At 42.2% G+C, this 25,176-nt stretch overlaps 1 protein-coding gene across 2 annotated transcripts in view; it reads left to right on the top strand.

Annotated features, from left to right (window-relative positions):
• Nucleotides 1-25,176, top strand: part of FUT10 (fucosyltransferase 10) — a 57,212-nt gene that overhangs the window by 7,560 nt on the left and 24,476 nt on the right. For both annotated transcript variants that reach the window (XM_073636965.1, XM_073636966.1), the window contains exons 2-4: nt 9,546-9,730; nt 12,022-12,301; nt 12,588-13,423. In XM_073636965.1, the coding sequence (XP_073493066.1) occupies nt 9,653-9,730; nt 12,022-12,301; nt 12,588-13,423 (1,194 nt within the window). In that variant the 5' untranslated portion in view covers nt 9,546-9,652. The remainder of the gene's footprint in view (nt 1-9,545; nt 9,731-12,021; nt 12,302-12,587; nt 13,424-25,176) is intronic.

The raw sequence follows: 25,176 nt of genomic DNA, 5'->3' as shown, positions 1-25,176 counted from the left end.
TGGGCACGGACCGGGTCACAGCCACTCGGAGACTACAACCCCCATCTGATCCGGCTCCGGGTATCCCTAACAGCACTGGCCCAGGGGGCGCGTCAGTATCACTTAGTTTACTAGGTGCAGCTGTTTTGACACAATGAGAGTTCTTAGATGTAGAATGCAGAAGAGCTGAGAAAGCTGCCCCCACCAACACCAGGATTTGTATTTACTTAGGCTATTGCCAGTGAGCTGCTTATCACAGTAGGGGGCGGAGTCAGTATAGCCATCATGTGCTACTGTATCTGCTGTAGTCCAGACAGAGTAGGAATTATTAAAGGGAATCTGTCAGCAGGTTTTTGCTACCTCATCTGAGAGCAGCATGATGTAGGCAAAGAGACCCTGAATCCAACGAGGTATCACTTAGTTTACTAGGTGCAGCTGTTTTGACACAATGAGAGTTCTTAGATGTAGAATGCAGAAGAGCTGAGAAAGCTGCCCCCACCAACACCAGGATTTGTATTTACTTAGGCTATTGCCAGTGAGCTGCTTATCACAGTAGGGGGCGGAGTCAGTATAGCCATCATGTGCTACTGTAACTGCTGTAGTCCAGACAATGATAAACACCAGGTGATAAAACCTTCAGTGTAAGTAAACAGCATACAGCCTAACATGTGACACATCATTGAAATCTGTGTTTTAACCCTTACCACATGCTGTCCTCACAGATTACATGACAAAAACTTGCTGATGGATTCCATTTAAAGGACAAAAGAGCTATATATGCATATTGCCTGCCACACTTCAATATGCCATTTAGTAATACATAGGCTAAAGAACATTTGCCTGTATATATATTATACATTAAGAATAACCTTTTGGAATTATAAAGCAAAACTCCTGTTCACATAAAATATTTAGAGAAGTCAGTTGTTTAAAGGGAATATGTCAGCAGGTTTTTGCCATGTAAACTCAGGATAGCGTGAGTTAGGAATTAAAACACTGAACTCAACAATGTGTCACATGTCCGGCTGATTGGTGTTTTTTACTTAGACTGAAGGATTAATCAACTTGTAATTAACATTGCTGTGACTATCAGGCAGGTTGGCTATAGTCCGACTATGCCCCTTCTGACACCGCTCCCTTATGTCTATAGACATTAAACTGAAAAGAAATGAACTGGAGTATAAGTTGGTATGCATGCAAAATAGGAGCATGTTCACACTGGCCATCAAACAGACAAAACCCAAGACATAAACAAAATCAACATATACCCTGCTGTAAGTAAATGAGTAAAGGCAATAGTGCATATAAATAACATTGAGTACTTAGTAAACACCATTTTTGATCAAAAAAGCGTAAAAGCCATCCCACCAGCGTCAAGGTGTACCCAAATTTGGGATGCTCCTAACGTGTAGTAACCCCTTAAGGACGGAGCCTATTATGTCTTAATGACCAGGCCAAATTTTACAATTCTGACCAGTGTCACTTTATAAGATAATAACTTCAATGGATCCCACTGATTCTGAGATTGTTTCTTTGTGACATATTGTACTTCAAGATAGTGGTAAAATTTCTTCGATATCACTTGTGTTTATTTGTGAAAAAAAAACATAAATTTGGTGAAAATGTAGAAAATTTTCAAACTTTGAATTTTTATGCCCTTAAATCAGAGAGATATGTCACACAAAATAGTTAATGAATAACATTTCCCACATGTCTATTTTTCATCAGCACAATTTTAGAAACAAATTTTTTTTTTGTTAGGAAGTTATAAGGGTTAAAATTTGACCAGCGATTTGTAATTTTTGAGGATATTAAAAAATAACCAAATTTATTAAATACGTAAGTTACAAAAAGTTTAAAATAATTATTTTAAAAGGTGACTGGGAAGCTTAAAAACGGTGGAAGGAGAGAGGTTAATAACAATAGGGACACTGGAGGTTAGTCCTGGTTAAGGTGCAATATGAGCTTCCTGGATTGTCTGAGGATGATGACATCCAAGGGTCCCCACCATGGAAAAAAGGAGAGGAATTGGCTTATTGACAAATTTTAGAGGTTACCTTCATGGATCATTAGCATAGAAAATTACCTGATTGGATGTATAGAGGGTTGGTTAAGTCCGGTCAGGTGTGGGGTATCCAGATTCAGGTAAACTGTAGAGGAACAACAGTCGGTTTGTGCCTCAATTGCGAGAGATCCTAGTTACCTAGGGGAGGTTCATGTACCTGTAGAGGTTGATTGTAGTTGGAAGATTTTGATGTAGAGAAGGGAGGAACTTCCAATTGTGTAGGGTGAGGGCGGTAACCTGTATTTAGTGACAAAGGAGCAGGGAAAAATAATTAGTCAGAATATGGCGGTAATTTAAGGAGCAAAAACTGCTATGGAGCAGGGATAGAGTATACCTGTGTAAGCAGGGTCACCTATCTTGGTTAATGGCTGGTGCTGTTTGGAGAAAAACCCGCAATTACTGGTTACAAGGTGCTAGACACTGGTGGGTGTAGATGTGGACCCAGGAGTGACTAGAGCAGGTATGTTGCTTGATGGAATTGAGCGGGATGAAATTCCTGTAGCACAAATGAAGAGTGGCTTGTCTGATTTGTACTTGAGCTTTGGAGTAAAGGGTGGCCCCTAAACGCTGTTATTTGAAACCTTGCGTGGGTCAAAGAAAGCAGATACTTAATCAAAGGAGGTGCAGATAAAGCATACATACATTATTCCAGGGTGCTGCACATGTTGTAGAGGGTCAGCAATGTGACTTATGGTTCTGTTGAACTCCTCTCATCGACGGTGGACATCTAGTGTCGGCGGACCTATGAGGCTGTCGGTCCGTGCGGGGGAAGTTGCTTCCTGCGCTGTATAGCTGGACGCTGGTAGCGTGGTGCAGAGAGGGAAGGGGCAGGGTCCAGGCCAGAAACCCGCCGCTCTCACCAGACTCCGTGTGTTGGCACTTGGCGATGCAGTGAAGGACCTGCGCGCTTGTGCACACTGGCTGTTTAAGGACCTGCGTGACATCACGTCTTTTCCGGCCGGAAAACCTCTGATTAAGTATCTGCTTTTTTGACCCACTCAAAGATTCAAATAACAGCGTTTAAGGGCCACCCCCTACTCCAAAGCTCAATTACAAATCAGACAAGCGATTCTTTATTTGTGCTGCAGGACTTTCATCCCATTCCATTCCATCAAGGAACCTGCCTGCTCTAGTCACTCCTGGGTCCACATCTACACCCACCAGTGTCTAGCACCTTGTAACCAGTTATTACGGGTTTTTCTCCAAACAGCACCAGCCATTAACCAAGATAGGTGACCCTGCTTACACAGGTATACTCTATCCCTACTCCACAGCAGTTTTTGCTCCTTAAATTACCGCCATATTCCTACTAATCATTTGTCCCTGCTCCTTTGTCACTAAATACAGGTTACCGCCTTCACCCTATACAATTGGAAGTCGCTCCCTTCTATACATCAAATTCTTCCAACTACAATCAACCATTACAGGTACATGAACCTCCCCTAGGTAACTAGGATCTCTCGCAATTGAGGCACAAACCGACTCTTGTTCCTCTACAGTTTACCTGAATCTGGATACCCCACACCTGACCGGACCTACCCAACCCTCTATACATCCAATCAGGTAATTTTCTATCCTAATGATCCATACCCTACGTACCAGCACACTTATTTTTAATATTAAAAATCCCCAGACAACTGTGGTAGTTGTCCTTTCTTGCAGCAGGCATAGGGCATACCCATTAGCGCCACCATTCTATTTATTGATTTCTAATTTTTCCAACAAAATTTACAAAACCATTTTTTAGGGACCACATCACATTTGAACTGACTTTGAGGGGTCTATATGACAGTAAAAACCCAAAAGTGACACCCCTCAATGTGCTCAAAACCACATTCAAGAAGTTTATTAACCCTTTGTGTGCTTCACAGGAACTGAAGCAACAGGGAAGGAAAAAAATGAACATTTAACTTTATTTCACAAAATGTTTACTTCAGACCCAATTTTTTTATTTTCACAAGGGTAACGAGAGAAAATGGACCACAAAATTTGTTGTGCATTTACTCCTGAGCACGTCTATACCCCATATGTGGGGGAAAACCACTGTTTTGGTGCACTGCAGGGTTCGGAAGGGAAGGAGCGCCATTTTACTTTTTGAATGTAAAATTTGCTAGAAAAATTAGTACACGCCATGTCGCATTTGAGGAGCCCCTGATGTGCCTAGACAGTGGAAACCCCCCACAACTGGCACCATTTTTGAAACAAAACCCCTCAGGGAACTTATCTAGATGTGTGGTGAGCACCGTGAACCCCCAGGTGCTTCACAGAAGTTTATAACATTGAGCCGTAAAAATAAAATTTTAACGTTTCCCACAAAAATGTTTTTCAGCCCCGAATTTTGCGTTTTCATAAGGGTAACAGGAGAAATTGCCCCATACCATTTGTTGTGAAATTCCTTCTGAGTAAGCAGATATACCATATGTGGGGAAAAACCACTGTTTGGGCGCACGGCAGGGTTCGGAAGGGAAGGAGCACCATTTTGGAAACTAAACCCCTCAGAGAACTTATCTAGATGTTTGGTGAGCATCTTAAACCCCCAGGTGCTTCACAGAAGTTTGGTCACATGGCAGGGTTTGGAAAGGAAGGAGTGACGTTTGGAACGCAGACTTTGATGGAATGGTCTGCAGGTGTCATGTCCAGTTTGGAGAGCCCCTGATGTGCCTAAACAGTGGAAAACCTCGACAAGTTACCAAATTTTGGAAACTACACCCTCAAAGATTTTATCCAGGGGTTTAGTGAGCATTTTGAACCCACAGGTACTACACAGAATTTGATAACATTAGGTCATATTGAAAATTTTCGTTTCTTTTTCAAGAAAATGTAAAAATGTAGTTTTAACCCCAAATTTGTAATTTTTACAATGGATAATAGAAGAAAACGGACCCCATAATTTCTTATGCTATTTCTCCTGAACACGATGATGCCCCATATGTTATCAGAAATTACTGTTAGGCCACATGTCAGGGCTGAGAAGGAAGGAGCACTATTTGGCTTTTGGAGCATAGATTTTGGTAGAAAAGTTTGTGGGTGACATTTGCGGAGCCCCAAAGGTGCCAGAACAGCAGAAAAGTGATCCCATTGTATAATTACACAACTCAATGAATTCATCTACTGCTGCAGTGACTATTATGTAACTTCCATGCCAGGCTTTATTGTGGAGAATTCCAAATATCTCAGTTTAGTGCCCATACATTGTGCCCCATATAGTGTAGTGCCCCAATATATTGTAGCGCCCCCATACATTTCCCCTGGTGACACACACCCCATAAATTGTTAAGTGCTCTCACTGCTACAATAATGCCAAACATGTGGGCGCTTACTGTGGTTTAGACACAGTGGGGCATTTGGATTTGGGAGCGCAGAATTCACTTTTCCAGAGTTTTTGTTCTACCAGTAACATGGGACCCCCTATAGTTCCAGTGACAGATGATGAACCTGAGGGGTGGCTGGTTTGGTGTGGGATAAATTATGTGTTTTATTGGTAACATTTTGGGGTACATAATTTGCGATTGCTTCCAGAATAAGGCTGGATCGCCAGTCTACGCTGAGCATTTACGTTGAATTTTCCTTGTAAATCGCACAAAAAATGCGATTCAGACGAAACCCCTGATGGAACAACCCACCCCAAAGAGGCAGATGGAGACACTTTGGAGTCCATTTGACGTCTGCTCTGGTGGTCTCCATCTTTTTAGGCGCACACAGATCTGTGTTCGTCCACACTTGTGCTCTAAAAAAAAGCCTAAAATGATGGTACACCACCCGAACAGAGACCAGTCCAAAGTGACTCCATCGGCCTCATAAGTGAGTGCCTCCATCTGGGTTTTTTGTCTGAATTGCGGTTTTGGTGTATTTACAAAGAAACCCCAACGTAAGCGCTCAGCAGAGAACGCAGGATAAACGTGAGCCGAGTCTTATTCCGATTTTTTTTGAGGTAGAATGAAGAAATAGACAGTATTACCGGAATAGTCCTTATTTTTATTTTTGTGCAGTTCACTGTGCGATATAAGTGATAAGGTGGATCTATTCTTCGGGTCGGTGCAATTACAGTGATACCAGATTTATATGTTTTTTTTTTAGGTTTTGCTGCTATCACACAGTAAAAAAGCTTTATTTTTATGAAAAGTAGTTATTTTCGTCGCCATATTCTGAGAGCTATAACTTTTTTATTTTTTGGCAAATAGAGCTGTATGAGGGCTTGTTTTTTGCGGGACAAGTTGCAGATTTTTTTCGTACCATTTAGGGACACATAGTAATTTTTGATCACTTTTGTATTCAGATTTCTCAGACACAGAATTAACAAAAGCCAGAAATTCAGTTATTGTTTTTATTTTTTTGCACCGTTCACCGTGCGGTAAAAGACCGATTTGTTCCTTGGGTCAGTAAGATTACAGCGATACCAGATTTTTTTTTTTTTTATGCTTTGCTATTTTTACACACTAAATCCAGTATTTTACAAAAAAAGAATTTGATTTTGCATTGTCGCATTCTGAGAGCTGTAACTTTTTTATTTTTTTGCCGAATGAGCCATATTATGGCTTGTTTTTTGCGGGACGGTTTGGCGTTTTTATTTCATATATATTTTTTACATGCAACTGTTTGATCACTTTTTATTCACTATTTTGTGAGTCAGTATGATGAAAAAGCATAATTTTTGGCATGTTTTTATTTACTTTTTTACGGCGCCCTCCAAACGGACTAAATAACGTGACAGTTTTATACAGCGGGTCATTCCGGATGCAGCGATACCAATTGTGTGTACGTTTTTTCATTTATTTTTGTTTTATCACAAACGCTGCGTTTTGCTTGGCGAAACGGATTTTAGTGATTTGTGTGCAATTTTTTGTGTGTTTTTTTTACTTTTCTACATATTTCATTACACTTTTTTTACTTTTTCACTAAGTCCCATTGTGGGACATGTGTAATTTTCACTTTGATCAGTGATCTCATTCACTGCACTACTCCTGTACTGCACATGATCTCAGGGTATCACAGTAACCATCGGGACCCGCAATTCTCTTTGCGGGGGAATGATGGTTACTAAGGGGGTCGCAAGACCCCCTTGTAAGCACTTAAACACCGCTGTCACGATTGACAGTGGTAAATACCGCTAAATAGCAGTAAATAGGAGCATGTTCACACTGGCCATCAAACAGACAAAGACGACAGAAACTGAATAAACATATACCCTGCTGTAAGTAAATGAGTAAAAGTAATATTGTATATAAATAACATTGGGTACTTATTAAACACTGATTTTGATCAAAAAAAGCATAAAAGCCATCCCACCAGGGTCAAGGTATACCCAAATTCGGGATGGTCCTAACCTCTAGTATTAAAACCTTACCATGCTCCTATTTTGCATGCATACCAACTTATATTCTAGTCCATATTTTTTGGTTTAGTTTCATGTTTCTGTATTTAATGGATTTCTATGAGGTGGACATTACATTTAAACAGCTTCCCATTTGCTGTGTATCCATGTTCGGAACCCGGTCCTGCTCAGCCCTTATTCACACAGACGTCACTTTGTCGCATTGTAAGATTTTAATACTAATTTGGGTACACCTTGACTGGTGGGATGGCTTTTATGCTTTTTTTTAATCAAAAACGGTGTTTATTAATAACCAATGTTATTTATATGCACTATTGCTTTTACTCTTTTACTTATAGCAGGGCATACTGTATTTTTCAGACCATAAGACTCACGTAGGCTTTAGAAGAGGAAAATAGAAAAAAAAATGAAGCAAAAAGTGTGGTCATAACACACTGTTATGGGTGAGGGAATCTGTTGCTGACACTGTTATAGGGATAATGTCCCCCTTTTCTGTACTAATACATGGCCACCCTATTCCCTTAGTGGTATACTTTGCCACCATGACGCTGCACAGATAAAAAAAATAAAGATTGTACTCACCTTCCCTTTGTTTCTTCGCAGCGTGGCATCCTGTTCTGATGCCAGCAGCTGATTTCAGCATGTAAGCAGCACATGATGTCACTGCCATGCGCCCCTAAACACTGAGGTCAACTGCCAGAATATTCACTGCTCCCCACGCCCATGACTATGGGAATGTAGCAGTGAACTTCCATTTTCTTTAATAGTGGGCACACTGTTAGCCACACCTGCTTCTCCTGGGTGATCACATGTGCCGGCTATTAAAGAGAATGAATATTCACTGCTCCCCACGCCCATGACTATGGGAATGTAGCAGTGAATTTCCATTTTCTTTAATAGTGGGCACACTGTTAGCCACACCTGCTTCTCCTGGGTGATCACATGTGCCGGCTATTAAAGAGAATGAATATTCACTGCTCCCCACGCCCATGACTATGGGAATGTAGCAGTGAATTTCCATTTTCTTTAATAGTGGGCACACTGTTAGCCACACCTGCTTCTCCTGGGTGATCACATGTGCCGGCTATTAAAGAGAATGAATATTCACTGCTCCCCACGCCCATAGTCCCGCCCACCTCTCGGCGCCGGCTTTCTTATAGTCCGAAAAATACGATGTTTATTTTGTTTCCGTCTTGGGTTTTGTCTATAGACATTATATATGGAGAGCCTGGTAGGGGCGGGGTTAGCTTTCTCACCTCTACTGCATTGCTAAATCTAAAATCTCTGATTGTGTCAGAACGGCTGCACCCAATAATCCAAGTGATACATTGTTGGATTCAGCTTCTCTTTGCCTACATCATGCTGCTCTCAGATGAGGTAGCAAAAACCTGCTGACAGATTCCCTTTAATAATTCCTACTCTTAATTGCAGCAATAGGAAACTCACATTTGTGGTAACTAAATGGCCACACACACACAGTAAAAACAGACATTGGGTATGTGCACAAGGTGTCTTTTAAACTCAGGCAAACACGACGAGTTTTTCAAGCAGAAGACACTTCAGGAAACTGCAGTGGAGGTTTTTGTTTGAAGTCCTTTTTACTATAGTGTACCAGGAATTTTTATCTCTCCATTGAATAAACTTGAAGTAACCTCTAGTGTTTTTATAAGCAAATATTGATTGTAAAACGCTCCAAAAAATGCCTTGTCTTCTTCCGAGCTTTCTCATTGATCTGTACTGCAAATTAGAGTGTCTTGTGAATGGAAAACGTGATAAGAATGGACATGTTACTTTTTTTGGTTGTTAAAAGACTTGTGCACAGCAAATCGTTTTGATATAGAAATGCATATGTTCATTCTTTTGAATGTTTTTTTGATAGGTTTTTCAGGCGGTTTCTACGGTGGAATCCACCTGAAAAAGTGGTCATGTACACATACCCTAGGTAAAGGTTTGCCCCTAATAATATATACCAGGTCGAAATGAAGTTTTTTATGTATAAGGTAGGCCTACAAATATCTTAGTAATAACATTGTATTTCCATAGGAGCTTAGTATTATATGTGAATTATTTCACTACATTATGACAAGGTTAATATCATCAAAGCAGCTTTTTGGGTAAAATGTGCATTGAAAACCATACTGGTAAATTATTTGCATTTTTGTTTTTCAGGATCTATATTAGGCCATTAAATGGCGCACAATTTGCAGTCAGCGGTATATAAAGGCAGATAAACCTCTCTTTGAAAAAGATTCATTGGCCATGATGTGCATTAAACAATGATTAGAATCTGGGGAGTCAAGTTTTGGGTTTCATGCCTCATTGTGGCATTCTTTTTTCTCTTGGTGACACTTCAGGTAAGACATGATAATCCTTTACAATTTAGTGGGTCTATAGAAAATGATCTTATGATGTTCTTGAGATGCATTTGAGTTGTATATCTTGTAATTTAGTGATGGTCAGACATTTCTAGTTTTTAAGAATCATCCCCATCACATCAAGGAATGACATATCGCTAGGTTATCTTCAGTAGAAAAATCAAATACGGCACTCCAGTGATGAATAGTAAGGTGCTTGAGTAGGGTTCCAATCCGAAGCTGATAGTAAGAGTAAGGCCACATGCACACATTAAGTATTTTGTGAGTTTTTTACCTCAGTATTTGTAAGCCAAAACCAGGAGTGGAACAGTCAGAAGAAAAGTATAATAGAAATACGTCATCACTTCTGTATTTCTCACCCATTCCTGGTTTTGGATTACAAATACTGAGGTAAAAAACTCACCAAATTCTCAACGTGTGCACGTGGCCTAAGATTCGGCACTCAGAAGGATGCTTGGCAACAGTATCACTACACTCCCCTCCTTCTCTCCTCTTGTCTATATTTCCCTTCTCTCCTGTGTTATATACCACTGCATTCTGTCCCCACATTCCATAACATAGCTTCCTTCTTTGATTTTGCTATCCACTGCTGCCGTTTATTTTTTCCACAGTGTACTGCCCCCATGTTTTTTACTATTAGACACCCCCCCCCTCACAAGCAACATAGGCTACAGAACACAGTTTTTGACCAAGCCCCTGCATAGTGACCGACGCATCCACCGCGTCGTAACTCTGGTTTCTAGTGGCGCGACTGACCACTGCTTCATTGTAACCCTGGCCCCCTAGTGACGCTGACCCACACGTCAGTCGTATCCTTATAACTCTGCCTCCACATGACACGACCAAACTAATGCGTCAGCATCATCGGGAGGCAGGATTAGGATGACGCGTTAGTCTGGTCGCCGAGTTCACACTGGGACACAACCCCTGTTCAACTAGGTAACGAATGGGGGATATTCCTTTGACCGAACCCTCTACCCTCCCCCTGTGACATCACACAGGAAGTACTCTAGAGCCACAGTATAAGAGGGACACACATAGCCAGGACTTCTTCACTTCATCATTGCCTACCCAAAACGTGACATGGTCTCAACACTCAAGTGCTAGTATTTATACTTCTCCTGCTGACATAGTCCGATAAGTCCTTACATGCTTTGGATCATTTGCTCAGACTCTTATATTGCCACAACAAGGTTCATTTACACTCCTGTTTTTTCCATACAGTTGAACCCTAAACAGCACATTGTGAGTGTTATAGCTCACACACCATACCACGCTATTTCCGGTAGGTCTCCATTATCTTTTCTCCTGTGCAGTCCATACAGCCACTCCCCTTACTGTTTTGGTATCTATAGCCCATTTAGTATACCACTATCGTTATAAAATCCTTTCTCGTATTGCTCCTCTAGCAGTCGCTCTTCCATTTCCTATTTGCCTCTTATCTCCCTCCGTGTTCTGTTCTTCCTTTTTCCTTCGCTTTTAGTCCACAGTTGGTATTCATAAAATTGAGTGTCAGATTGATCAGTTTTTGTTTCGTCCTTGCAGCGTATGGCTCTATATCCTGCCACACTGTTATACTTTGTAAACTATCACATTTTTTCAGCAGTCTGTGCTGATCACTTTTTGGTCCGTCAGTTGTTATTATTTTGTGCGTTTAACTGTATAATATTTATGTACAATCAAGTTGGATAATATTATTGTTTTTATTTGTACAATTGTGTTACATAGCAATTATCTGATGGAGGTTCACAGTGAACCGAAATGTCATAAGCTGTTCTCCGGACTGGTTGAATTGTAATAAAAATCACATATTTTGCCATGTATTCTTTTGAGTGCCCAGTTTTACTCTTAATACATTAGGTTATGCCAATACTTTGTGATTATGGGGCTCCAATTGCCATGAATCCTTCCAATCCAGGGATTGAGTAGGTTGCGTATCCTCCAAAGTTTTTCCTGCACACAACATTAACTGGAAAAATTATGGAAATACATGGAAATATCTTTATCCACACAAATGGTTTCTAGTGTTTTTTTATATGAAGAGTGGTTTAGTTTTGAAAGCTTTTCATGAAAACTACATCACTGAGATCTTTTAAGATAACAGAATTGGCAAAAAAGTCATGGCACCACTAATAACAAATGCCGTGTGAACAGAATTTTACCGATATGGGCAGAAATCTCAAAGGTGCTATTGACTAGAAGTGAAAATATAAATATATATTCCTCCAACTTATATCCACAAATTATATCCAAAAATATCTTTTCCTCAGGTCGTAGTTGAACTGGGTAATTTTGAAAAGCAGAAAGTGAACTCCCTTGTACAAGATGCTAACCACCAGAAAAAATCCAGTCCATTGCTGAAGGAGTTACATGAATCCATCTTCTATAGAAAATTGGAGCATGCAGTTGGCAGCTATCCCGTTATGCTTTGGTGGTCACCGTTGACTGGTGAGACTGTAAGGCTGGGTCAATGTGGAGAAGAGACCTGCTTTTTCACTATAAACAGAACATACCTTCAGAATCCCTCAACAAAAGCTATCCTGTTCTATGGTATGATAAAGCCAAAATTGTTGCTTTGCTTTTATGGGTATTCTGGTTTTATATGAATATAGTGTAATCACTTTTTTTTTACTTTTTTGCTTTTCTCAAGAGTGTGAAACACATCCTGATCATGTCTTGCGGACACAGGTGCAAGGACATGCTCAGGACTGATTTTCAAGATTTGGATGTTGGATCTTAAAATGTATAGTATATTGAATAGTTGCCCAATGAAGGACATTGGAATTCTCTAGAGATTGTATTTACAAACAAAATATATATTTTATTACCATTTTAGGAACAGATTTGAACATAGACAGTTTACCACTTCCACGGAAGCCGTACCACGAATGGGCTTTGTTTCATGAAGAATCTCCAAAAAACAACTACAAACTGTTTCATCCACCAACCATTACTTTGTTTAACCATACAGCTACATTTAGCCGACATTCACACCTGCCTTTGACAAGCCAATATTTAGAGGATCTCCAGACCCTTACATCACTTGAGTACTTTGTGTCTGTACAGAAGAAGAATATTCTAAGAAGGGAACTTGCTCCTGTGGTGTATGTGCAGTCTGACTGTGATCCTCCATCAGATCGGGACACTTATGTACAAGAACTAATGAAATATATTTCTGTTGATTCCTATGGAGAATGTCTGCATAATCGCGACTTGCCTCCGCAAGTCAATAACCCATCTTTTATGGATGACACTCAGTTTTATCATATACTTGCTCAGTATAAGTTCATCCTTGCATTTGAAAATGCAGTTTGTGATGATTACATAACTGAGAAACTTTGGAGGCCTTTAAAGCTGGGAAGTGTTCCCATATACTATGGTGCCGCTAATATTGAAGACTGGCTCCCCAGTAACAAAAGTGTGATAATTGTGGGCAGATTTTCTCATCCTCGAGAACTGGCGCAATACATTAAACAGCTTGATAGAAATGACAGTTTGTATATGGAGTATTTAGAGTGGAAGCTACAAGGACATATCAACAACAATCCATTAATCCACGCAATCAAAGATAGAACATGGGGTGTGCAAGATGTAACTCAGGACAATTATATTGATGCCTTTGAGTGTATGGTATGCAGAAGAGTATGGGATAACATGCGACTACAAAGAAAGGTAGGTGCAACATCTTCATGATTCATAGGTAAAATGAGAACTGAAATAGATATCTAAACTATGCATGAAATTAACAATAATAATAACTGGTAGCATTTTTTTCTATTGTAGCTTTAAAAACCCATCCTCAAACCCATACTCATAGAGGGTCATATATTCAATTGCTTGGCAGGACCAACCATTTGTTGTGGACAACGCGGGGTGTAGCAGCGTGGCAGTCCTATTTAATCCCTGGGACTTTTTGTGCTGCTTCGTTAGGGCACTAAAGGGTTAATTCCTGGCTGTTTAAACTTATACAAACCTTGGATGGGGCTGTCTTCTATTTTAACCAGAACCTTTGACTTCCACTGCCAGTTAAAGTTTATCTTCTCTGATTAGTCCTGTGGTTTCAGCTCCTGCTTTCCTGTTGTCTAACCACTGCCTGTTTCCTGACCTGTATGGTTTCGACTTGCCTACCTATACATTTCTGCCAACCTGCACCATTGACCAGCAGCTGAATCCATGGCTCTAACCCAGTTGCCCCTGTGGTTTAAAGGCCAAGGCAACCTCTGGTATCTAGTAAATGGAGTGGTTTGCGCTAAGGCTGCGTGCCCACGACGCGTTTTTCATGCGTTTCTGCTGCGGAATTTCCGCAGCGGAAACACATCAAAAACGCATGGTAATCCGCACCCCATGGTCCCCAATGGCATTCCGCAATGTCAATGCACATGCTGCGGATTTTTCCGGAGCGTTTCTGCAGCGCTCATAAATCCGCAGCATGTTCATTAATTTTGCGGAAGCGCCGCCATTGACTTGCATTGAGACGCATATAATCCGTGTCTGTACATTTTTACACGCGGATTATATGCGATTCAATGTGCGGATGGTACCCAGGTCTGGAGGAGAGAAGACTCTCATCCAGACCTGGGTACCATTGTACCTGTGAAAAAAAGAATAAAATAACAAATAAAGTTTATATTCACCTGCCCGACGTCTCTCTCTGCATGCTGGCAGCGCTGAAGGACCTTCGGTGACGTCACAGTCATGTGACCGCAGGCCCTTCACCGCTGTGTCTCGCGATATGCCGGCAGCCGGGAACCAGACAGGAACGAGCGCAGCAGCACACGCCGGGGAATCGGGGGTGAGTATAGCTTTATTTTAAGCATTGTTTTACGGTTCACACTGTATAAATCCATGCTGTTTGCAGGGATTTATATAGTGTGACCTAGTTGTCAAGCACTTTCCAAGTGATGCTAATCGCCTGGAAAGCGCTTATCAATCTGCATGCGGAAACGCATGTGAATCCGCATGTGGATCCGCATGTATTCTGCAGGAAAAACGCATGCACAATCTGCATGCGTTTTTTCTGCCAGGGAGATGCAGAAATGCTGCAGAAATTTTCTGCTTCATTTCTGCATCGTGGGCACATAGCCTTAGGCTGTCCATAGTAGCCTTTTTTAGAGCTGCCGGGTTACCACTGACAAAGCATTGTAACACTCTGTGAATTACTGAATCTCCTTTGTCTTAGAGTTTGTGTGGCATCTATCATCATCTTCTTTCTGGAGGTTGACCCACTTGTGGTTTATACTTATTGTGCGCTTGCTATAATGAAAATGGCTTCCCCTTTCTCTTCAGCTCTTGTGATGGCTTTTAATATCAATGCAGTAGCCAAAGTATACTAGCAGAATAGCAGTGTAAAGAATATTGATGCGCTGATCAGCAGATTGAGCCTCTGATGGCATGGGGCATAGGCAGCAAAGTTCACTCAACCTAATATAATAAAAATATATTGACACTGTAGTTTTTTATTTAGTCTACATTTTTCTATAAAAAATTCTGGTAGTGTTTCTTTTATCATCCTGGTTTGTTGTGCCAAATTTGCATATAATCTTCTAATTATATATTAATATGTATGACAGACACCACTCTATGGTAGCAGAAGTAGTGGAGAAAAGCCCCTCTTCCGCCTATAACTGCATTGTTTTCCTGTCCCACCAGGATAGAACTCACAAAGGATCTTTCTGCAGCTTTTTGATCCTGGGTTCTGCTCATGCAACTGTCCTGGCTCACTAGGCCTCACAATGTCATGATTTTGTGTGAAGCCTAGTCAGTAATCTGACCAGGAATGGGCAGGGAATTGTGCAGAAAAGTGAAGACTCAGGGAGAGGGGAATATTACTTTTTTTAAAAAATGTATGTCTCCCTGAACCTTTTGCCACTTGCTGAAATTTTGCAGGATATGTGTGAAGTAAATCACAAAAAAGGATTTGTGCCAAACTTATTGTCAAGTTTGAGGTTGATTTGGTTCACCGATAATTGTTTTGCTCATTTCTACATGCAATATTTCAACCAATAAAGTGCTCAACGCTGCATTTGTAAGCAGATTACTGCTAGCTGATTCTGAGTGGGTGTAGTGTTCACATGGATAAAGGTGTCATTAATGTGGTTCTACTCAAGTTACAGGCTATAACGGGGGTCACCGGGTGTTCCTGCTAAGCCGCAAATATTTGTAACAAAGTCAATTAAAAATTTCTGGGCCTTCCTCACACTGGCCGGTCCCCATCCCGTCTGCTGCACCGCCCCAGATCGAATCCTGTACCATATGTCAGTATAGGAAGTAATGGGCTGGCTAATTCGCGCCTCTTGATCACTGCAGTACATGTCCACTTTCGGATTGGAGTCTGCAATCGGTGTTCGGTGCTTGACCTCTGACGATCATTTGTCGGGCCAGGACGGATGAGGTCCTTGTTATTTCTACCTGAGGCAGACGAGCAATGGCCTCGTCATTAATATTGGCAGAACGATTAAGGACACTGTAGAAGTACTCAGCCCACCGTTCCAAAATCTGTTTATTTTCTGTCAGCAGCTTCGTTTCATCTGCGTTGAGGAGAGATGAGGAATTGGATGATTGGGGTCCATATACATCCTTTAGCCCATCATAGAAGCACTTGCGGTCATGGATGTCTGCATAGCTCTGCATTTCGTCAGCCTTCTTGCTAAACCAAGCTGTCCTGCATCTCACGTAGCTTTATCTGTGCCTTCCTTTTTGTGTTGATAAAGGAATCCTTCTTGGATAGTGACGTGGGGTCATTTTGATGCTCTTTGTAGTTCTGATGTTTCTCTTCTAGGAGTGCCTTTATTTCTTCATTGTTTTCATCTAACCAATCTTGCTTACTTTGGCCTGCTGGTCCGAGATGCTCCAGGGCAGAATTGTAAATAGCATCTTTAAGAATCTTCCACTGTTCTTCAGTTCCGCTCTCATCTTCCTCTGGTGTGTCTGACAGTCTGCCGTCAAGGTCATTGGCAAATTTCCCTGCAATTCTTCTTCATTACAGTTTTAAGACATTCAGTCGCTTTGTAGTCTTCTAACCTAGGGGTCTCTTCGACAGCAAAATGCAAAGTCTGCACTTAGACACAAAGAGGCAGTGTTCGGTCCAGCAGTCGGTACCACACATGGCTCTCGTTACTCTAAAGTCCACCCTATCCCTCATCCCGGCAATGACATAGTCAATAAGATGCCAGTGCCTTCAGCGTCAGTGCATCCACTATGTGTTCTTGCAAGTGGGTAGAGTGTTGGTGATGATGACAAGGTCATGTGTGGCACTCATTTTACACTGTTACACTTGTCTCCCAATGACTCCTCCTAGTTTTAATAGTTTGTTCCCACACTGGATTTAAAGTCTCCGAGTATATTAAGCTGTCTGAATGTGAGATTTCTGAGATAAGTGTGTCAAGTTCATCATAGAAATTATCCTTAATGTCATTTTGATTGGTCATGGTGGGAGTATATGGCTGATTTTAATACTCTGCTGGATGACTCATGAGTGAAAACTCGAGAAACGAAATGTTCGTGAGCAAAAAATGTTATTTATTGGTTATAAAGTCAACGCATTTCGAAGTTATCCTCAACTTCTTCTTCAGGACATAACCTAATTTATCTAATTGAGGATAACTTTGAAACGCGTTGACTTTATAACTGCATAAATAAAATTTTGCTTATGAACACTTCGCCTCTCGAGTTTTCGCTCGTGAGTCCACCAGCTGTGCAGGAAAATCACACTATATCTGGATAGCCATTTCTCTTTGTCTGACGACCCGTATCCTGCAGCAGCTGATCTATATTATTGAATGGTTGCAAATGTGCAATAGCACCAGATGAGCGTGCATTCCTTTACAAATCTTTTGTTTTAATCGGTTAAAACCCTATTTGCGCTCTTTTTGCTCCCTAGTATTCCTACTCTAAATCCATGGTGGGAGCAAAGGCACTAATCCGCGTAACATGCTTCTTGTTTGTAAATGGGAGCTGATGTATCATCAATCAGTCGTTGATGCCCTCCGGAAGCTGGGCAAGTTAATGAACAAGGTGAGATTTGATAGCAAATCCCACAACTTTACTCTTGATTCAATGCTGCCTTGACCACTCCAGAAAAGCGTGTATCCACCACTATGCTTTGTCAGTTGGTCCTTATCTGCTAAGCACATTTCACTGTGAGCTGTTATGTTCACTTTGTAGCGAGCTGGCTCCTTAGCAACCAGTGCCATTCTCCTCTTTGGTCTGTCTACCTTGATATTATCTAGCAAAGTTCTCATGTTCCATGTGCCAAAATTGAGTACCAACATTTTCTTTTTTGTGTGTCGACTACTATGAGGGATACATGCCAGCTGCGGTAGGCTGCCCAGGTCAAGGTGAAGCCGACTATGTTTGAGGCACCTTTCCTAGCCCCATCCTCAATGGAGGTGAGCAGAGTGATCCTAAAAAAGGCTGCTCAGACACCCAGGGTGCTGCAGAACTCCACTTCTGCTTCAGTCCAATGGGGAGCAACCCTATGCCCTGGGCCATCTGTGTGCAGGTTCGTGCCTACAGCTTCCAGTGATCCCACACCTGCTGCTTCGCCGATCCCCCATTGCCACATGACTTTGAAGTGCGGTGATTGAAGTCATGACTTGCGCTTGACTTGAGTTAAAGTGAGTAAGAGTTGTGCACATCGTCAGCCTCACTCTCTCGTTCATGCCTATCGAGTCCCAGTGCTAAAAGCCAGTCGATCTGACAGGAAATAGGTCGGGTTTAGTGATGAGCGAACGTGCTCGCCACTGCTCGGTACTCGCCCGAGCATCACTGTGCTCGACGAGCTCGGCGAGTATTTCCGGGTTGTTCTGGTGGAAACTAGGGTCCCCTTCCTGCATGTTTGGCGCTGTTTAGAGAGCCAATAAACATGCATGGATTGCCTGCCATGCACTGTAATGCTGTAGCCATGTTGGTTGTGGGCATTACAGTGATTAGCTGGCTGCACAGCATCATCAGGTGTATGTAAGACCATGCTCATCACAGTCTACTCCGGAATCAGGCAGAGTAGGGAGAGCTGCTGCTGCATCAGGGAGAGATTTGCTTCTTCATAGTTAGTGTAGGTATTCCACAGCGTATATATATATACACACAAGAGGGTCCATTGAACATCCTGTTAGTATAGGTATTCCACAAAATATATATATCCATCTGAACTAACAATCCTTCTGAGGACTAATCCAGCTGCATATATTCAGTGGTGATAGCTAGTGATGAGCGAGCACTAAAATGCTTGGGAACTCATTGTTTGAGTCCAGCAAATTGGAATGCTCGAGTGCTCGGTCCAAGTAACGAGCCTAATGTAAGTCTATAGGAAACTCGAGCATTTTTCCGGCGTCTCCCCCCGGCGGTCTGCAGAGGGCCTAAAAATTGCCCAAATCGATGGGAACAGTGCTCAAATGACATGGTAACAGCATGGGAAAGGCCCCTGGAAGCATTTCTGACTCCCAGGTCACTGCTGTCAACAACTTTGTCAGAGGTATTACGACACTTTTATGGACTCACAATAAAACATACAAAAACTAAACCAAAATGGATTTTCCTGGGCAATATGTTAAGGAACATCCTTTCCAGGATAATGACTTATAAGGCAAAATAAATAACCAAAACCAAAAATGCTCCTCCACACATTGGGCTATGTTCACACGTAGCGTTTTTGATGTGTTTTTGTACTTTTGTATTGCTTTCAACGAAAGACAAATGCATTCACCAGGAAATGTCATTTTAACATTTTATTACCTTATTTGGCCATGTGGTGTGTGACACATCATCAGACACATCCTGTTTCATTTATGATGGAGGGACTCTGAAAGTCACAAAGACTATTTTTATAGGGCCATCAGGTGGCCCTTACTATTCTTAAAGGGCCAGCAGTCAACCCTCGCTATTGTTAGAGAGCCTTCAGCCGGCTATGCTTTGTTGTTCCCATTATTAACAAGTGGGTCTCCTATACTGTTATTGAGCACGCAGTGACTGCAACGGCTGCCAAAAATTTCGAGGAACTTCAATGCTCCTTGCAAGAGACATAGATGTCTGTGCGCCTCCTGAAAACAATGTTCCCAATTTAAGGAATTGTGTCTCCCATACTGTTTGCCTATGCAGTGAAGTAACGGCTGCCAAAAATTTTGAGGAACTCCAATACCCCTTGCAAGAGACGTAGAGGTCGGAGGGCCTCCTGAAAAAAAAGTTCCAATTATTAGGAAGTGGGTCTCCCATACTGTTTGCCCATGCAGTGAATGTAATGGCTGCCAAAAATTTGGAGGAGCTCCAACTCCCCTTGCAAGAGACATAGATATGTTGATATGGTACATATGGTGGTGATATGGTGGTGGAAGATGAGGACGCGGAGAAGGAGGAGAACAAGAGCAAATAGACAAAATCAGGAAGCGTATACCCATGTCTGGGTGTGAAGACAGAGGTGCATGTGAATAGAGTTAAACATCCCCAAAAAAAGAAGCTGTATTTGAGTTTATGTTACACTGCTATCATTCGGTGGTATTGAGAAGTCTGGCCCAATCCAGCCCTTGTTCATTTTTATAAGAGTCAGCATTTTCAGTTGACAGGCGGATGCGCCTATCGGTTATAACTGCACTGGCGGCACTAAAAACCCGCTCTGACAAAACGCTAGCGGCAGGGCAAGCCAGGACCTCCAATGTGTAGAGAGCCAGTTCATGCCACGTGTCCAGCTTGGATACCCAATAATTATAAGGCACAGAGGAATCACGGAGGACGTTGGTACGGTCGGCAAGGTACTCCCTCACCATCTCCTGAAACTTTGCACTCCTTGTGAGAGTACCCTGCCCCTCAGGACCTGTGCGATGGGAGAGTCTGAGAAAACTGTCCCAGAACTTTGACAGTGTTCCCCTGCCCCTGCTGGATTGCATTTGTGGCTCTCTCATCTGTATTCCTTGGTTGTTCAATGAACTGTGACCTTTGCCGCCAGCGTTTTCAGATGGGAATTTTTTTAATAATTCCGCAACAAGGACCTGTTATGTTCTGCTACCAAAGCTAAGGAAAGAGAGGAGATCTGTCCCTACTATAAGACTCAACTGAATCCCTACGAAGTAACAGGGAACCTGATCCTGCGATCAGACCTGCTAAAGTCCTAATCTAGTCTGTACGGAGACCTATAGATTTGGGGAGGGAATCCCTACAAGTACTAAGGACTGGGAGGAATATGGGACACCTCCTAACAGAAATAGTAGCAGACAGACGAACAAACAAAATAGATAGAACATAGAGGTCCGTAGACCAAGCAAACTAACAGAGTTAGATACAGAGCACAGGCTAGCTAGAAAAAAGATATACAATGAAGTCCAGCAAAGCCAGAAGGGCGGAGCAGGATTAAATAGGCCAACAAGGTCATGTGACCAGCAAAGGAAAAAAAACCTAACAGCAAGGTTCTAACAGTACCCCCCCTTCTAAGAGGATCCTCCGGATCCCCTAGGACCAGGCTTATCAGGAAATCTCCTGTGAAACGCTCTGATAAGTCTGGACGCGGAAACATCATCTGACCTCACCCAAGAGTTATCCTCGGGTCCGAAACCTTTCCAGGCCACAAGATACTGCAAACTACCTCTATACCGTCTAGAGTCAAGGATGCGAGAAATTTCATATTCCCCGTCCTCCACCACCGGAGGAACAGAGGCAGAGGCGTCACCATCCGACACAACAGCTTTTTTTAACAGAGAGACATGAAAGACCGGATTAATTCTCCAGGAGGTAGGAACCTCCAACCTAACAGCAGATTGGTTGACAACCTGAAGCACCTTAAAGGGCCCTACAAACTTGGGACCCAATTTCTTAGAAGGAATCCTCAACCGCAGATTCCTAGAGGACAACCAAACCATGTCACCAACAGCGAACAAAACCTCCTGTCGTTTCCTATCAAAGTAGTCTTTAGATTTTCTGTTGGCCTCCTGAAGATTACCACGCACATCCGTCCAAACTCTTTCCAAATCACCGGAAAAATTCTCCTCCTCAGGCACGGCAGATCCCAACTTGGAGAACGACCCAAACGACGGATGTCTCCCAGAACAACAAAAAAAAGGCGAACAACCAGCAGAAGAAGATGTATGATTGTTCAGAGCAAATTCGGCAAGTGGCAGAAACTCAGACCACCCCTCTTGATTGTCTGCCACAAAACAACGCAAGAACTGCTCAACATCCTGGTTTTTCCTTTCTGTCTGGCCATTAGATTCAGGATGATATCCGGACGAAAACGACAAATGAATTCCCAACCTGTCACAAAAGGCACGCCAAAAACGAGCCACGAACTGAGGACCCCTATCAGAAACAATGTCAGTAGGAACGCCATGAAGTCTGACAATTTCCTTGACAAAGGCCTTAGCGAGAGTTTTAGCGCAGGGCAGTTTGACGAAGGGAACCAAGTGACACATTTTGCTAAAACGGTCCACGACCACCCAGATGACAGTAAAACCCTCAGAGGAGGGAAGGTCAGTTATAAAGTCCATAGCCAAATGTGTCCAAGGAGCACTGGGGACCTCCAAAGGACAAAGCAACCCCGCAGCAGGAGTATGTGAGGACTTAGATCTAGCACATATAGTACATTGGCGCACCCACTTAATGACTTCCTTCTGCCATCCAGGCCACCAAAAACTGCGACCCACCAGTCTCTTGGTCTCAGAGATTCCGGGATGACCTGCCAACCGAGATTCGTGACACTCAACAAACAAATCTCTCCTAAAGGTCCCAGGCACAAACAACCTCCCATGAGGAGTGTTAGATGGGGCATTCTCCTGAGCTTTAAGAATCTCATCTTCCAAAACGGAGTCTAAAGCAGCTATCACAACACCTTCTTGTAAAATGTTTTCCTCTTTCTCAGCACCGACTATGGGAGAAAAACTGCGAGACAAGGCATCCGCCTTAACATTCTTAGTACCAGGGATGTAAGTAACGGAGAAATTAAACCGCGAGAAAAACAGTGCCCACCTAGCCTGACGGGCATTCAGGCGCTTGGCAGCGTCAAGATATATCAGATTTTTATGATCCGTAAGAACCTGAACGGGAAATTCCGCACCTTCCAAGAAGTGGCGCCAGTGTTCAAATGCGAGTTTAATAGCCAATAATTCCCTATTACCAATATCGTAATTCAATTCAGTCTCCGAAAATTTTTTTGAAAAAAATGCACAGGGATGTAATCCATCCCCGTTATCCTGAGACAATACTGCGCCAACCCCCACAGAGGAAGCATCAACCTCAACCAAAAACGGCCTAGTAACATCAGGCTGCATAAGGATGGGAGCAGAGGTGAACCTCTCCTTGAGATACACAAAAGCTTCAATGGCCTCAGAAGACCACTGAACCGCATCAGCACCTTTCCTAGTGAGATCAGTCAGAGGTTTGACAATACTAGAAAAATTTTTTATGAATTTTCTATAGTAATTGGCGAAACCCAAAAACCTCTGTATCGATTTCAAACCAATAGGCCTAGGCCATTCCTGCACAGCCTGAACCTTAACCGGATCCATCTCAAAACCTTTGCTGGAGATAATGTAGCCCAAAAAACTAATTCTCTGTACAGCGAACTCACATTTCTCCAGCTTAGCAAAAAGCGAATTGTCCATTAATAACTGTAATACCTCACGTACGCTCCGCCAATGAGACTCCAGATCTGGCGAATAAATCAAAATGTCATCCAAATACACAACCACATTTTTACCGATCAAAGGTCTAAGGATGTCATTAATCAGATTCTGAAAAAATGCAGGAGCATTAGTAAGACCAAAAGGCATAACCAGATTCTCAAAATGACCCACAGGAGTGTTAAAAGCAGTCTTCCATTCGTCACCCTCCTTCATGCGCAACAGATTGTATGCCCCCTTAAGGTCAATTTTAGAGAACCACTTGGCCCCCAATAACTGGTTAAACAGATCAGGAATCAATGGCAGTGGGTAAGGATTGCGTACCGTAATTTTGTTAATCTCACGAAAATCCAGACAAGGACGTAAACCGCCGTCCTTTTTTTTTACAAAAAAAAATCCAACCGCCACAGGAGACTTAGAGGGCCTAATGTGACCGGCGGCCAAACTTGTCTGTATGTATTCCTCCAAAGCCTTCCTCTCAGGAATAGTAAGGTTAAATAAACGACTTTTAGGAAGAGTCGCTCCAGGGACAAATTCAATAGAACAATCATAGTCTCTATGGGGAGGCAAAACCTGCGATTCTTTCTCAGAAAAAACTCTCCAAAAATCCTGAATAGGAACAGGTAATTCTCCCCTATCCAAAGCTGCAATACGCCCGTTACAACACTTGTCATAACATTTATGGCTCCAGGATTTAATTTCACTGGTAGACCAATCCAGTACAGGATTGTGAAATTTTAACCAGGGCAATCCCAATATTACTGGAGAAGGCAAGTTATTCAACACTACCAAATCCAATTTCTCATGGTGAACACCATTAATAGTGAGAGGAAATTCACTGACCTTGAGAGTAATATTCTTCAAAGGGGAGCCATCCACAGAAACCACAGCAATGGGGGATGATAAAGGTTCAGGTTTTAAATTGAGTTTTTCCACGAATCCCCCATCAATAACATTCAGTGTAGACCCGCAATCAACAAACACCCGAAATTCCATTAATTTTTCCTGAGCAATCGTGGAAGCAGCTAAAAATATACCCTTGGAATTTAAACAGGCAATACGGGCGTGACTGACCATTTTTTTTTCTTTCTTCATACGAAGCTCACAGCCTTTAATCAAATGACCAGATTTCCCGCAATAGAAACACAAGCCTTCTGAAAAACGACGGTGTTTTTCTTGAGAGCGAGGTGCCACCGATCCAATCTCCATCGGTTCACCACTGTTAGTACACACATTATCATAACCAGAAACTGACATAGCAGAGGATTTGCTCTCATTAACCCTTGCACGCAGTCTCCTATCCACCCGTATAGCTAATTGCATAGCCTGTTGCAAATCCTCAGGTGTAGGATAAGCAATTAGCAGGTCTTTAACCTTTTCACTGAGCCCAGCAAGAAATAGACTTTTCAGAGCAGAATCGTTCCACCCTGTTTGAGTGGACCAACGACGAAAATGTGTACAATATTTTTCCATATTACCTGATCCTTGTTTTAAACGTCTCAACTCAGTCTCAGCTGATGCGACACGGTCAGGATCATCATATAATAGTCCTAAAGCAGAAAAAAAACTATCCACTGATCTGAAGCATGTATCACTAGGTTGCAAAGAAAAGGCCCACTCCTGAGGCTCTTTGCGCAAAAGTGACATTATGAACCCTACGCGCTGGGATTCATCCCCAGAGGACTTGGGTCTCAAACGAAAATACAATAAGCAAGCATTTTTAAATGAAAAAAATTCTCGATGTTCACCAAAAAATAAATCCGGCAAACATACCTTAGGCTCCAAGAAATGTGCTCCAGGACAGTTACTCACGTGCTGACGGAGCTC

Source organism: Phyllobates terribilis, unplaced genomic scaffold (assembly GCF_046119375.1).
Source record: "Phyllobates terribilis strain yellow unplaced genomic scaffold, ASM4611937v1 Scaffold_1__5_contigs__length_1240528914, whole genome shotgun sequence".
Classification (NCBI taxonomy): Eukaryota; Metazoa; Chordata; class Amphibia; order Anura; family Dendrobatidae; genus Phyllobates; species Phyllobates terribilis.
This window is presented reverse-complemented; position numbering and strand designations above follow the sequence as displayed.